Below are 13,328 nucleotides of genomic sequence, written 5' to 3'. Positions count from 1 at the left end.
CGTTCTGCTCTACCAGGTGTAACAATTGAGTTTAACATCCAGGCATCCATGAAAACGGAATTTATGACATTTAACAGAGTTAGAAGTTAGCAGGGCGTTAGCTCGCTAGCTTCTATCTAAATACAATATAGCATGTCCTGACTGCAGGGTTTTGGAAACAAATTCAAACGTACAGCTCTGCTATCACTTCCAGCATAAATGAAGACAGAAAACTAAACAGCAGTGACGTTTGTAGGGTTACTGAAGTTTGGCTAGCTGGTATATAATGATGTGCTACGTGACCGCTAGCGACACAGCTATGTTAGCATAATATAAACAAGCTAACTTTTTTCCACTCCATAAACGTTAATGTGAGTGTTCTCAGTGATCAGGAACAAATGTAATCGCATGGCAGGATGCTGAGATAATCCATCCACAATACGAGGTTAGTCATTCATATACTGCTGCATGGGCTGGGCTGTAGTTACATACTAAGGTTTTAAAAACTGAGCTTAAATAAATGATTAGCGGTAATAAAAGCCGAGGGAGGTCAACAGTGATCACTGACTGTTTTAGGAGCTTTTTGAGATCAAATAGAAGAAAATACATAGCATTAAACATGTTAACAACACAAAAGCCATATTAAACGCAGACTACTTTAGACCCGGAAGTAGGATTCGTGCGTCACCACTGAACAGCTAAATTCGTAGGAATGTTTTAGCTTATTATTTGGATAACCACCGTCATTACAATAAATTAAATTTGTAGTCATTTAAAACACACAGGCCTACAATCAGCTGGCCTATATAAAAAATAAAAACAAAACTTGAACACAGTGCTGAGCTGCATCTCAAATTAATCTTCCAGCTCTCAGCTGACATGTACCAGAGCCCGATTGATGGATCAGTTGATCAGGATCATTGGCCTGATATAGGTCTATCATAGTGACGTGGCTCTTAATCAGTAGGGTTATATGTTTCCCGATATGATATATTTTTCAAAGAACATAATGTGGATTGTTTTTATTTGTTAGCTGTATGGGCAGCATTTTTGTGTATGTGATCCCTTTTCTTAAATTACATTTGCTATATACACATATTTTGCTCTCTTAGTATTTTTAGAACCTGACTAATACTGAAAACTTTAGGGTGATACTGATAAAAAGGAGTTAAAAATTTAGATACTGATACATTGGTCGATACTCTTTTTACAGATAGTATACAGATTACAGAACTTAGAATGTATACAGAAATTCATGTTTTTTGCAATGATCGTTCAAAATTGGTTTACATTTGTAAATAAATACAGCAATATATCTGCAAGATTTGACCAAATTCACCACTCTTTTATACTATGCTAAACAATCAAAGATTAGCTCATGTCTAGTTGAATGATGTTTTAAAAATGTGTTTTCCTGTAGTGTTAATCACAGTGATGTTATGAAGTAATGTATGAACCTGACGTATAATAATATTTATCTCTACAGAGGAAACATCCATCGAAGATTGAGCAGTACAATATCACTGTGGCATCAACATCTCGTCAGCGAAAGACCACAGCCACACCAAACAAGCTCTCAGCAAATACACAAGCCAAGTTACCAGACCTGATGTTGAGAGCTGCAAACAAACATGTTCCACAAGCAACTGTTGACATGCTTGTCATCAATTTCATATGTGAGGGTCTACAGCCATTTGCAGTGGTAGAACAGCCATCTTTCAAAGAATTGGTTACCACATTACAACCTCAAGCCAAAGTCATCTCCAGACCCACTGTCCGTGCCAGAATCTGTGAAGCTGCTGATCACATGAAGATGACTTTGGTTGCAGCATTGGATAAAGTCAAATTGGTTGCTACCACTACTGATTGTTGGTCAGCTCATCAGAAAAGTTACCTTGGAGTCACATGCCATTGGAGGAAGAGTCCCTGGAAAGAAGATCTGCAGCACCAGCATGCAAAAGATTGAGAGGGTCTCACACATTTGACATGCTTGCTGGTGCGCTTGATGATATCCATTGCCAATACAAGATTAGAGGCAAAGTTGTAAGAACCACAACTGATAGTGGATCCAACTTTGTCAAGGTCTTCCACATGTTTGGGGCACAAAATGATGCAGATGAAGCTGAAGATGAAGCAGACCCAGAAACTATTGACCTGACTGACCATATTGACTACCATGAGGCAAGTGCAATTCTTGATGAAGACTCTGGTTTGGAGTATCAACTCCCGCCTCATCAGCGATGTGCATGTCACCTGCTAAACCTTGTGGCAACATCTGATGCTGCCCTAGCAGAGAGCATGAATGAAACCTACAAGAGGCTCTCCCGTGCAAGCTTTGCAAAATGCCAGGCCATTTGGAACAAAACTGGCCGGTCTCATTTGGCTAATGAAGTGGTAGAGGACAAGTGTGAACTACAGATCATTTGTCCCAATGCAACACAATGGAATTCAACCTACCTTGCCATTGAAAGGATAATACGCATCATTGATGAGAAGGGGGAAAATGCCATCAGGAGCATTTGTGAGGAGTTCAAGGTGAAAATGTGAGTAAAATTGGACACCTACCAATATGGTTGCAAATTTTGTGAATTTTCCTTAATGGATGGTTAAAAACGTGAGCAGACTCTTAATATTAAATCAGAAGATCCCTATTATAGTCATGGTGGGTTTTGTTGTTGTGTCTTACAGGTTGAGTCCTGCAGAAGTTGCATTCCTTAGGGAGTACTGTACCACCATGAAGCCACTGGTGAAAGCTTCAAACATTCTTCAGTCTGAGTCCACTTCCTTTATGGGATGGCTCCTGCCAGTAATCCAACAACTACTGTCCAAACTTAGCAGGCTGGAGACATCAAGCAAGACATGCGTGCCACTCATCAGAGCCCTGCAAAATGGCCTTCAAAAGCATTTTGGAGCGATGATGGAGGATCCAGAGTTGGCTGCAGCTGCAGTCCTCTTACCCAAGTTCAAGACTTCCTGGACTGACAGAGCAGATGTAACAGAGGCTGGTAAGGATTCATGTGATCCCATTTTTGTGTATTTTTACATTTGAACACATGCTTAAGTGAGTATTTCACCTAATACATTGTAAGTTATTGATGGTCTGTCCTGAATACTAAACAATCCTTTTTGAGAATTTGCCGTTTTTAAATTTGTGTTCAGGAATAATCACTGAAATTTAAATAACAAAATTGTGTTATCTACTTGCAATTACAGCCTTGACATACATCAAACAACATCTTGAAACGACAGAGCATGAGAGTGAGGATCAGCAAAGAGAGTCATCTGATGAAGATGAATTCTTCTCCAGACCAATCTCCAGAAGGCTGCAAAGTGCAGTTGAGCTTGATGGTTACCTTGCTTGTGCCACAGACACCATGGAGCTGCTGCACTCCTTCTCAGGTATCAAAAACCTCTCTCTTAAACTGAACACAGCTCTGCCTGCTTCTCTCTTGTTTGTTTATCACACATTTCGAGCCAGAAAGAGGAAAACAGCGGTGGTCGCTCTAAACAACAGCAGCAGGTTAAAGCTTGATCAGCTGCTGTTAGAATTTATTTAATATTGCTTTCTAGTATCAGCTGATGTTGGCTGGAGCCACAGCTGTAACAGCTGCTGGTCATGATATCGGTTTGGATATGTGGTGAGAGGGAAACGTGAAGATGAAACCAGCAGATGTCCTTACTGAATCATCAGAGCTGAACAGGTGATGGAGAAACAGGTTTACCTTTTAGGTGACATGGATGAGTTGAAGGGAAGTTATGAACTGTTTCTAAGAGACAAATAACATCAGGATCCTTTTCTACTGACAGCTGGTAACTGTGCAGGGACGGGTCTAGCAAAGTTTTGCAAGGGGACAGGTAACCATATACATGCACTTTTTATAAGATTGGGGAAACCTGCAGTCAGCTGAGACTGAAGAAGTCAATTGGATGAGTGACGAAACGTTTTTCCCACAAAACGTAAAGTCCAGATGAACAGAATCAACTTTTGGAGATACTATATAGCTCATGCTAATATCACATCTTCACATTTTTCTTTTTAGAGGTAACAATAACTTTGCATTCTCGCTACTCACCATGCTCTAAAACAGGTATATGTTAGCAATGACAACATTTAGCAAATGTTTTTAAAATTCTAGCCGTGCTAATTAGCCTTAGGATTGGTTGAGGTCTGTGAAAGCCTTTGGAACAAAATCAGTCTTGTAAAGCTCACTATTTTCCAGCTGAGCCTATAGCACATTTGTTAAAGTCAGTCCGGATTGTACAGCTTCTAATCAGAAACAATTAAAGTTTGTTTCTTTTTTTCTGCTCATCAATCTTTTTCTGTAACCAGGATACCTGGAAAGTCTTAAATAACTCATGTTAAAATGTTGCAGTGCTGTAGAGTGGGGTCATGTTAACAATCCATTCAAACTTGTGGTCTTCAAGGTCAACTTTATGATTTATTGGTTGAAAATTGACAAAAAGCTTTAGAACTTAGAAACTATCATTCCTACAACTGTGCTGTGTATATGTCACAACATATAGCAGGAACCTATAAAGGTAACTGACCTTTGACCTCTCCTTCAAGAAGGTACATGTAATGTCCACAGTGATTAGACATACTTAATAAAACAGTGTGGGGCACAGAGTATTGTTGTGCATCAGTGTGGAACATGTCAGTAACACTGAGGGTTACACACACTTTGCCAGGTACACCTGTTCACCTGCTCGTTAAACACAAATGTCTAGTGAACCAATCAGACGTCAGCAAATTAAAGTATTTAAGCATACAGACATGTTCATGATGACCTGCTGAAGGTCAAAGCAAGTATCAGAATGGGGGAAAGAGATTGCGTGGTTGTTGGTGCCAGATGGGCTGGTCTGAGTATTTCAGAAACTGCTCATCCAATGAGCTCACAAAATTACCTCTACAGTTTACAGACTGTAGTGGCAATCCAACCAGCAAAAGGCCACCTGAGGGAATTTGAGGTATTTCCAACTCATCCTGGTGATGAGGTCAAACACAACCAGTACTTTTAACATTTTATCAATTATTTACCAATTTAAAAAACAACTTGTGGTAACTTATTTTTTAATTTTGCTGCAGACAAGTTGAATGAATGCTTACTGGATCTAGAACACCATTTAGATCATAACAGCTCCTGATCAGGATGAATTTCATTTTCAAATCAAATTTCATGTCCCAGTTTCACAATTTTGTAACATATTATTTCAAAGCTTGCTTATGGGCTTGTTTTGGAGCAGACCAACAGTCAGGCTCGTCTTCACCCTTACTGTCAGACTCTGAATTGATGGTTCTGCTATATCTCACCTGGCTGAGTGGGGACACATGTACTAAAGGTTAGAGTTCCCACTGCAGGAGCTTGGGTTTGAGTCTGCCCTCGACCGTTTCCTGTGTGCCATACCGCCTCACTCTCTCCCCACCTTCCTGCCTCATGTTCTGAAATCTCTTCCTCTCCATCATCTTTGAGTTTCTTTGAGTGGAGCTTCTTTTGCAGCTGTGACAAAATATAGAACGGTTTCTGCAACCAGGGGAGTAAAATGTGCTGCAGTGTGAGGGCGCACAGGTGTAGGTGTGGAATTTTACATATAAATATTATAGTTTACTTCATGCACAAGAAATGTAAACATTTAATCTAACCCACTTTTCATCAACTACATAACCTTTATTGGAGAGTACATTCATAAATGGTGTGTATCACACACAAAAACACACATCCACTAAACTCTCTCGTTTTATATCTCTCCCTCTCTCTGGTGAATGATGGAAGTTTGGTGGACTGTGTGGTTTGTCTGGCTGAAAGTTGTGTTTTTTTTATGTGTGGCGTGTTGTGAGGCTGATGATGAGTTAGTGTAATTGTGTATGGTGTTGTTAGTGTAGTTTATGTGGCGTTAGTGGTTTTTCCTGGATGCAGAGCAGGTCAGTATGCCGTGGACTTTTACACCACCATGTTAGGGATGGAGTAAAGTAACAAAGCTTGCGTGGAGAAGCTGCTGCAGGGGCTTCCTCAGCTGAGCTCTGAGGACAGAGCTGTCCTGGATGCTAACTTTTCTTTGGAGGAGATTAGTGCTGCTGCTGGTCAGCTGGCTCCTGCACAGGGTGGGCTGCCTGCAGACTTCTGTAAAAGACTGTTACTGGCATCGAGTCATCGTGTGGGGCTCTCTCTTCTCCCTAAAAAACAGAGATTTGTCTCTGCTTAGAACTGGAGACGTGGCTCTGTTATGCACAGATTACTAACTTCCTTCAAAGGTACTGGCCACCAGGCCGAAACACTTTGTGAAATGAATCACTCACAGAGATCAGTCGTACTGTGTACCACACAGCTCTAATGTGAACAAGAGTTTTCTCATGAGAGACTTGGTAGTTATTTGTAAATTTCACAGTTTGATGTTGGAATAATTTCTTTAGATTAAGAGAAAGTGTTTGATAGGATTGACAATCTTTTTTGTTTTTCCATTATGAGAAGTTTTGCTTTTTGGAGGTGGATTTTTGTCACTTTTGGGGCTGTTGTATCAGGCGGCTTTCTGTTTTGTAAAAGTGGATGATGGGCTGAGCTGCCCAGTGTAAGTTTGGAGAGGATCTAACTGGAATGTCCTGTTTCTGGAATATATATTGATATTGGTATATTTGTTAGAAATGTAATCTTTGTTGAATGTTTTAAGAGATAAATAAGCAAAGTTATCTGGATTTATGTTGCCAGGTTTATGTCGGAGGCCTCTGCTGGTGTTGTCATTGTTTTTCTGTTTTCATTACAGATCAGAGTGATGTGGACTTTCTCAAAAGATGTTTAGATTTGTATGAGAACCTTCAGCAAAGGTGAGCTGGTGAAAAAATATGGTGTAACAGGTTTGTTGGTGGTCATATAGAGACTTTTTTTTTTTTTTTAGGAAAAGAAGAGTCTCGGAGGTTGCCATGGAGACGGTCTGTGTCAGACTGTCTAAACCAAAAATGGATGCTGTACATACACTGATAAATGTCATTTCAGGAGTGGCCAGATTGAAATCCAGAGAAAACTATGCTAGAGGTGAAAGGTCAAACATTGGTCATCATGTTGAGATTTTTTTAATACCACAGACTGACAAAGAAAAGTGAAATTTGTGAATTTTAAAGGTGCAAGATGTGCTGTGTTCAGTCGCAGGGCCTTGCCTTTTATTTCATTTGTCTTTGGTTTTTATTTGTGCTCTTGTAATTATTTTGTGATAAAACTTTTTCTATTTTGAGATCAAGATTCAAGTGGAAACCTTTGTGTGTCTGTCTCTCTCCCTTGGTTTCTGTAGAGGTACAGTGTGGGGGCGCCTGGATAAATGTTAAACAGAAGCTAATGTAGTGTTCCTCCACTGTCCATTAAGGATATGAGGAAAAGAAATGGTCAAGAACAAAGTGTATGGTGTATTTATAAAAGAAAATGGCTTTTAAATTGTATACCAAAACCACCACCAGAAAGTCAACTACAACTTGTTACATAATCATCATGACTGTTGTATCAGTTTAACAGTTTATGGGTTGACTTCTTTCAGTTCATTCACTGTTTACATCATGAAGGAAAAAGAAGGCAACAGGCTGAGAAATGAAGCTGTTGTGTGTCTTTGTGGCCACACGGGGGCAGTGCTGCATAAATAGTAGAATCTCTTCCTGGACACTTTTTCTAGACCTTTTTAAATGACTAATAAAGACAACAACAAAATGAATTACATCAGGATCTGATATGGTTTTGTTTTTTTGTTGAGCTTTATATATTTCAGAATGCCTAGAGTTTGTTTGTTTCCCATGTTTTGTGATACAGAACATCTCCTCTCAGACGGCTGTTGTCTCATAATGGGTCATTACCTGGTCTGATGGGGTGTTTGTTCCATTTATAAATCAAGTGATTGATTTGTGAAATGAGAGATGGCCTCTGACCTGCTGACTGGTGTCTGATCTTCTCTGCTCCCCTCAAATTTGACAACTACTCAGCTAATGTGATGGTGGACAGGAAGTCACTAAACCTGGGACTCTGGAAACACATTTCTAGGGATAGAAAAGTTAATGTAGATCGTTTCAGGACATAAATATGAAATAATTGATTTGGTGATTATACTAATATAGTAAGAAAATAATGCATGAAAAAAAGATTTTTTTATCTATACACTTAAGCAACGACCAGAGTCTTAGAATTGCGCTTTCACCAGGTTTTACTTGACTGAACAACAGAACTTCTCTGTCTCCTTTATAAGGGGTCACATCCTGAGTTACACAATGAGTCTTTCAAATGTGTGCGATAACCCACTGCATGTGTAGTCGTGCTGAGACCGCGTGGTCTTATTTTTATTACCCCTTGATTCAGCTGTGACCTGCTTATCAAGTCTTTTTACAAGTACATCATAATTATCTGCTCTGTGCAGACATAAGTTGAGCAATGGTTTAACAAACTTTCCCATCAAAAACATGAAGGTTTAGCTTTAAGCTTATTTGTCCAAACAACAAAGGATAAACTGCCAGCACCTGGACTGAAACAGAACATAGTAGTGTTGGATGTAAGTAAAGGAAATACAAGTATAACTGTGACTATGGAACAAATCTCCTTCAATGTTAAACCTTAATGTTAACCTGATTGTGTTTATTAGAAAAATCAGCCATTACAGTGTCTGTGATTGCTTCACATAGTTAACTCTGGTTGTCTGTGGGTTTGTGTCAAACTTGGAGTGAACAAAAGCATGAAAACTGTGGAAGATGCAGACTGTGAAAGTCTAGTTTATTTCATGAATACAATAATTTTTTTACAGTCACTAGAACAAAGTAGCGTACATTCATGATAAAGTAAATACCACAACACAACATGGACAGTAAGAAGTAAACTGAATTGTCTTAGAACTTATTATATTCTTTAAGCTTAAAAGCAACACCCAGGATTAGACTGTTTGTGTTTTAAGCCTTTTATTCAAAGCTAGTATGTGTCAACACTTCTTTCTGCCAGCAGCATTATTGAAGTGACACTTTAACGACACTTTACCTGCTGATGCTTCACATCACAATCTTTATGACGAAAAAGCTCAGATGTCTGTGCTGTCACTTGTTATGAAAATGGACAGAACCTGGGCTCAGGCTTCCTCTTCTTCTTTCCTTCCTCTTTAATAATAACCATAGATCAGTAAAACAGCCATATTTTTAAACAAATGATTGTGATGAAGAGAATTTTTTTCCAGTGTGCATGAACTCAAAATCTTTTAAGTTTTAAATCTTTTTTGTTTATCAACAACTGGGGAAATCCAAACTTGATGTACCAGGTCAACTCAGCTCCTGTCTTGACCTCCCCTCTGCCGAGCGCGCGCGCACACACACACACACACACACACACACACACACACACACACACACACACACACACACACACAGAGAGTATCATCATAAATGCCATGATATCTTTCTTGTTCAAATAGTTTATTCACTTAACAAAGAGGTAGCTCGGAAACTCAGTAAGAAGGAGGAAAAATAGTTTAAGGACACTTTCTCAAATAAAGAGGATTTCATCATCTTTCTGTACATAATGGGGCGATCGTGGCTCAAGAGTTGGGAGTTCGCCTTGTAACTGGAAGGTTGCTGGTTTGAGCCCCGGCTTGTACAGTCTCGGTCGTTGTGTCCTTGGGCAAGATACTTCCCCCGTTGCCTACTGGTGGCGCCAGTGTCCGGCAGCCTCGCCTCTGTCAGTGCGCCCCTGGGTGGCTGTGGCTACAATGTAGCTTGCCATCACCAGTGTGTGAATGGGTGGATGACTGGTTGTGTAAAGCGCTTTGGGGACCTTAGGGACTAGTAAAGCGCTATACAAATACAGGCTAAATAAAAGAAGAGATACATCAGAAACAAATCAGTAGATCCAGAAATTATACAGTCAAACTCTTTTCAGCTGTAGAGGTACACTTCATGCACTCAATAGCGTACAGTTCAAATGCCTGTGTTAGGGTGCATTGTTTCAGTTTCATTAAGTCTTCTTGCAGTTACATGATAATTATTAGTTTGGTTAAATTCATCATTCAGATCACAGACTAAACAACAAGTACAGTAGGTCTTCCACTCCACAATTAAAAATAGCAACACTCATGTAAGGCTTTATTCTCCATAGAGTCAACATTAAGCAACATTAAATAACGGATCTTTCATCTGAAAAAATTACAGTTTGTATAAATTTACACCGAAGACCAAAATACACACACATACATAAAACCCATAAATCACTTAAACCTATTAAAACACATGGAAAATTACCTCATTTGTTGTGCTATTCAAAGATGTGTATGTGTGTGTATTCAGGCCAAGTCATAAAGAAAACAATAGAGGTCAATATACTTTATGTTCTACAGTCGCTGCAGATTAATGAAATATAGTGGAAACCTGAAGATCCTAGGTATAGTAGTTTGTGGGAAATAAATACAGTGAAGTGACCATTTAGCTCTTGTGGCATGAAACTGCTTAGTGCATTATTATTTGCTTTTCTACAATATGATATTTGTTTAATAATTGATTTAGTGCATAAAATAGTTGATAAATAAAATGTTAAATATCTAATCATCATATCAAAAATCATATATTTGGAGGGAGTGTCTTTGACACATGCTGACTGCATTCTTCTTATAACCAGAACAGGAAGTGAGATCAGAGGAGAACAAGAGTGAGCAGTTTGGTGAAAGGAACAGGAAGGATGAAGAAGAGGTGAACATCCACACAGTTTAAAAGGAGACATCATGGCACAATAAGAGCACAAGCTCTAAGATGAAGACTGGTAATGATTAAAAACTGCACTAAATAGTATCATTCTGTGACTTCACACTTTAGGTAGTGCATAACATTTACCACTTTATATTAATTTTACTATATGTTTAAATAAATAAAAACAAATAACTTTAAAAGGTGCTGTTATTGAGTGAAAACTCAAAAGACTTCAGGGCTGTTGTAAGCCCTGTATGCTTCAAGATCCTAGCAACACCCTCGCCAGCAGCAGCAAACTGATATTACATATGCCCACATTCATTTATGGTGATCGCTCATAACTAAGCAGGGTGCTATGCTCTTATCAAACGATGCTCTTAAAATAATTATTACAAGAATATATTTTTCGTTATTGTTTTAGTTGAATATAAAATGTTTGTGTGTGATTGTCAGTACAAAGAGGAAGCGCGGACAGAGAGACTGGAACTAACAGAGATCAGGTGGATTTTTCACAAAATCTACATGCATTAAATGGATGCGTTGTGTGCTTTTCAGTAGCACTCTGCTATTAATGTGAATAATAGCATTTAGCAGCATTCACATCACTGTAAACTTGAACAGGATGAATGCTACTATACTGATGTGACAGACTACAAATCTGTTCTCCACTCTCTGAATTGGTGTACACGAGTCTCTGTGCTGAGTCTGCTCAACAAAGTGTTTGGGTTTGCATGAATTCAAAAGCTGTCATTTAAAACCAGCTCTATTACCAGTTTGCTTCTTGTGCAGGTGGAGTCGCAGGGGGATTTTGAACTGTCTGTATTGTATAATGGTACTTTAAATACTTGATGATTTGGTGGACTGGCCTCTATGTGGTTAAGAGACTGAAACAATGCCGTGCAGGTTTCTCCTCTGATCTGCTTTTTCTTAAACTGTTTTTGAAATTTACTGGTCAACATGACTGTGCCATTGCATCGGGTTTTAAACTAAAGTGACCACCGTAAAGCTGATGTATTATATTAAAATCTGTTATTCTTAGACACTGCTGTAGGTCATCCAAAAATTACATTTCTTTTGAAGGCAACACTAAAAGCATGACATTAAGACTGAGCTGAGCCCTCCTAAAGGTTTGATGCTGGAGTCGCCCCTGATTGAGTGCTTCTCACACATTTATGATTTTGAACAATTTACAGTAAATAATATCAACAGTAAGTACTTTTAAAGATTGAACATATAATAATAGTTGCTAAATTCATGCAAGTCAAATAACTGATTGATCAACTACAGAAACAAAATTTTATTTCATGTGTTTCATGAGCACAAATCTTCATCTGTAAAAAAACAACTAAAGATGTCAGATAATTGTAGTAAGATAAGATAACCTTTATTAGTCCCACACGTGGGAAGTTAAATGTACCAATTTCCACTTAGAAGCAGCGGAGAAGAAGCCACAAATGTGATGGAAAGACCGATGTAATGCCTCTATCACCCCTGTCCTTGCCGACCTGCATTGGCTTCCCGTTAAGTATCGCATTTAATTCAAAATCCTGCTGCTCACCTTCCGAATTATTAACGATATAGCTCCAAGCTACCTCATTGAGCTCCTTAGACATACACCCCTACGGTGTAATTTTACATGTAGTTGTTTTTTTACTGTGTAATAATATTCAGCATTGCTATCAATACATTATTCAAATAATGCTTCTCTGTGCAAAATGGGATTAAAAACATAAACTGTGGGATAGTGTTATTCCGTGATTTGAACCGGGGGAACAAATCGTGGCAGGATCAGCCTGATATTTTTTGTATCGCACTCTAACTTTACTGTATAAAGAGCTAACATCTCCAAAATGTCAGGAGTAGTTAGTCATTACAAGTGTTTGTGAACTAAAAATCAAGAATGTGGGACACTGTTTGTCCGTGATTTGAACAGCCCAGCGCTGCTCCCGACGAAGGGAAAACCAATCCTGCAGGGGAGACCTACCTCAGCACTTGTGCAGGTGAAACCAAAGGGCAGATATGCTTCACCATATTTTCTCATCTTTGGCTTAGAATAAAGTTGGTTTGGAAACATATTCAGCGATGCTTCATCTCCTGCTTTGCGTTTGTGTAGGCGCCCCGTGCTAGCAGTGTCCAAGGATTTTGTTTTTTTCCCCTTTTCATACCCCCCCCCCCCCCGCAGCCTGCAATGGCTCTGCACCCCCCCCCCACACACACTTTGGGAAGCTCTGGCCTAGCCCCATCTTATCTCTCTGACCTGCTGCAGCCTTATACACCCACCTGCTCTCTCAGGTCAGCTGATCAGCTGCTCCTAAATGCATCTGACTGAGCGTAAACTTAGAGGAGATTGTGCTTTTGCTGTAGCAGCTCCGAAACTGTGGAACGATCTGCCTTTAGAGATAAGACAGGCCCCTTCTCTGCCTGTTTTTAAATCACTCCTGAAAACCCATCTATTCACCCTGGCCTTTCACTCCTTGTGAGATGTTGGTTTTTAGTTTTAGTTTTACTTCAGTTGTTTTAGTTGATTCAATGCTGTTTTATCTTGTTTTTAAATATAGGGCTGTTTTAATTTTTATGTATTATGTTTTATTTTTTACTGTTTTGTTTTATTCCATTGTTCTTAACTTATTTACTGTACAGCACTTTCATCCTGTGCCGGGTATTTTAA

The 13,328-nt window shown here is 39.1% G+C and overlaps 1 protein-coding gene across 3 annotated transcripts; it reads left to right on the top strand.

Annotated features, from left to right (window-relative positions):
* Nucleotides 1-99: 99 nt before the first annotated feature.
* Nucleotides 100-12,816, top strand: LOC146707173 (uncharacterized). Of its 3 annotated transcripts, none has more exons than XM_085458505.1 (6): nucleotides 100-424; nucleotides 1,466-2,522; nucleotides 2,668-2,984; nucleotides 3,229-3,378; nucleotides 6,736-6,796; nucleotides 6,868-7,200. In XM_085458505.1, exons 2-6 carry the CDS (start codon nucleotides 1,885-1,887, stop codon nucleotides 7,070-7,072), a joined length of 1,371 nt encoding a protein of 456 aa, XP_085314631.1. In that variant the 5' UTR covers nucleotides 100-424; nucleotides 1,466-1,884; the 3' UTR covers nucleotides 7,073-7,200. The 3 variants fall into 3 exon arrangements, with proteins under 3 accessions (XP_085314631.1, XP_085314630.1, XP_085314632.1); XM_085458504.1 differs by having other exon boundaries at nucleotides 105-424; nucleotides 3,193-3,378; XM_085458506.1 differs by lacking the exons at nucleotides 6,736-6,796; nucleotides 6,868-7,200 and adding an exon at nucleotides 10,593-12,816 and having other exon boundaries at nucleotides 142-424; nucleotides 3,193-3,378.
* The last annotated feature ends 512 nt before the right edge of the window (nucleotides 12,817-13,328 follow it).

This window comes from Copadichromis virginalis, linkage group LG6 (genome assembly GCF_057382275.1).
Source record: "Copadichromis virginalis isolate Kocher_CV1m ecotype Utaka linkage group LG6, C_Virginalis_male_GT1.1, whole genome shotgun sequence".
In the NCBI taxonomy this organism is placed as follows: Eukaryota; Metazoa; Chordata; class Actinopteri; order Cichliformes; family Cichlidae; genus Copadichromis; species Copadichromis virginalis.
The sequence above is the reverse complement of the archived record's forward strand: the minus strand, read 5'-3'. Positions and strand labels throughout refer to the sequence as shown.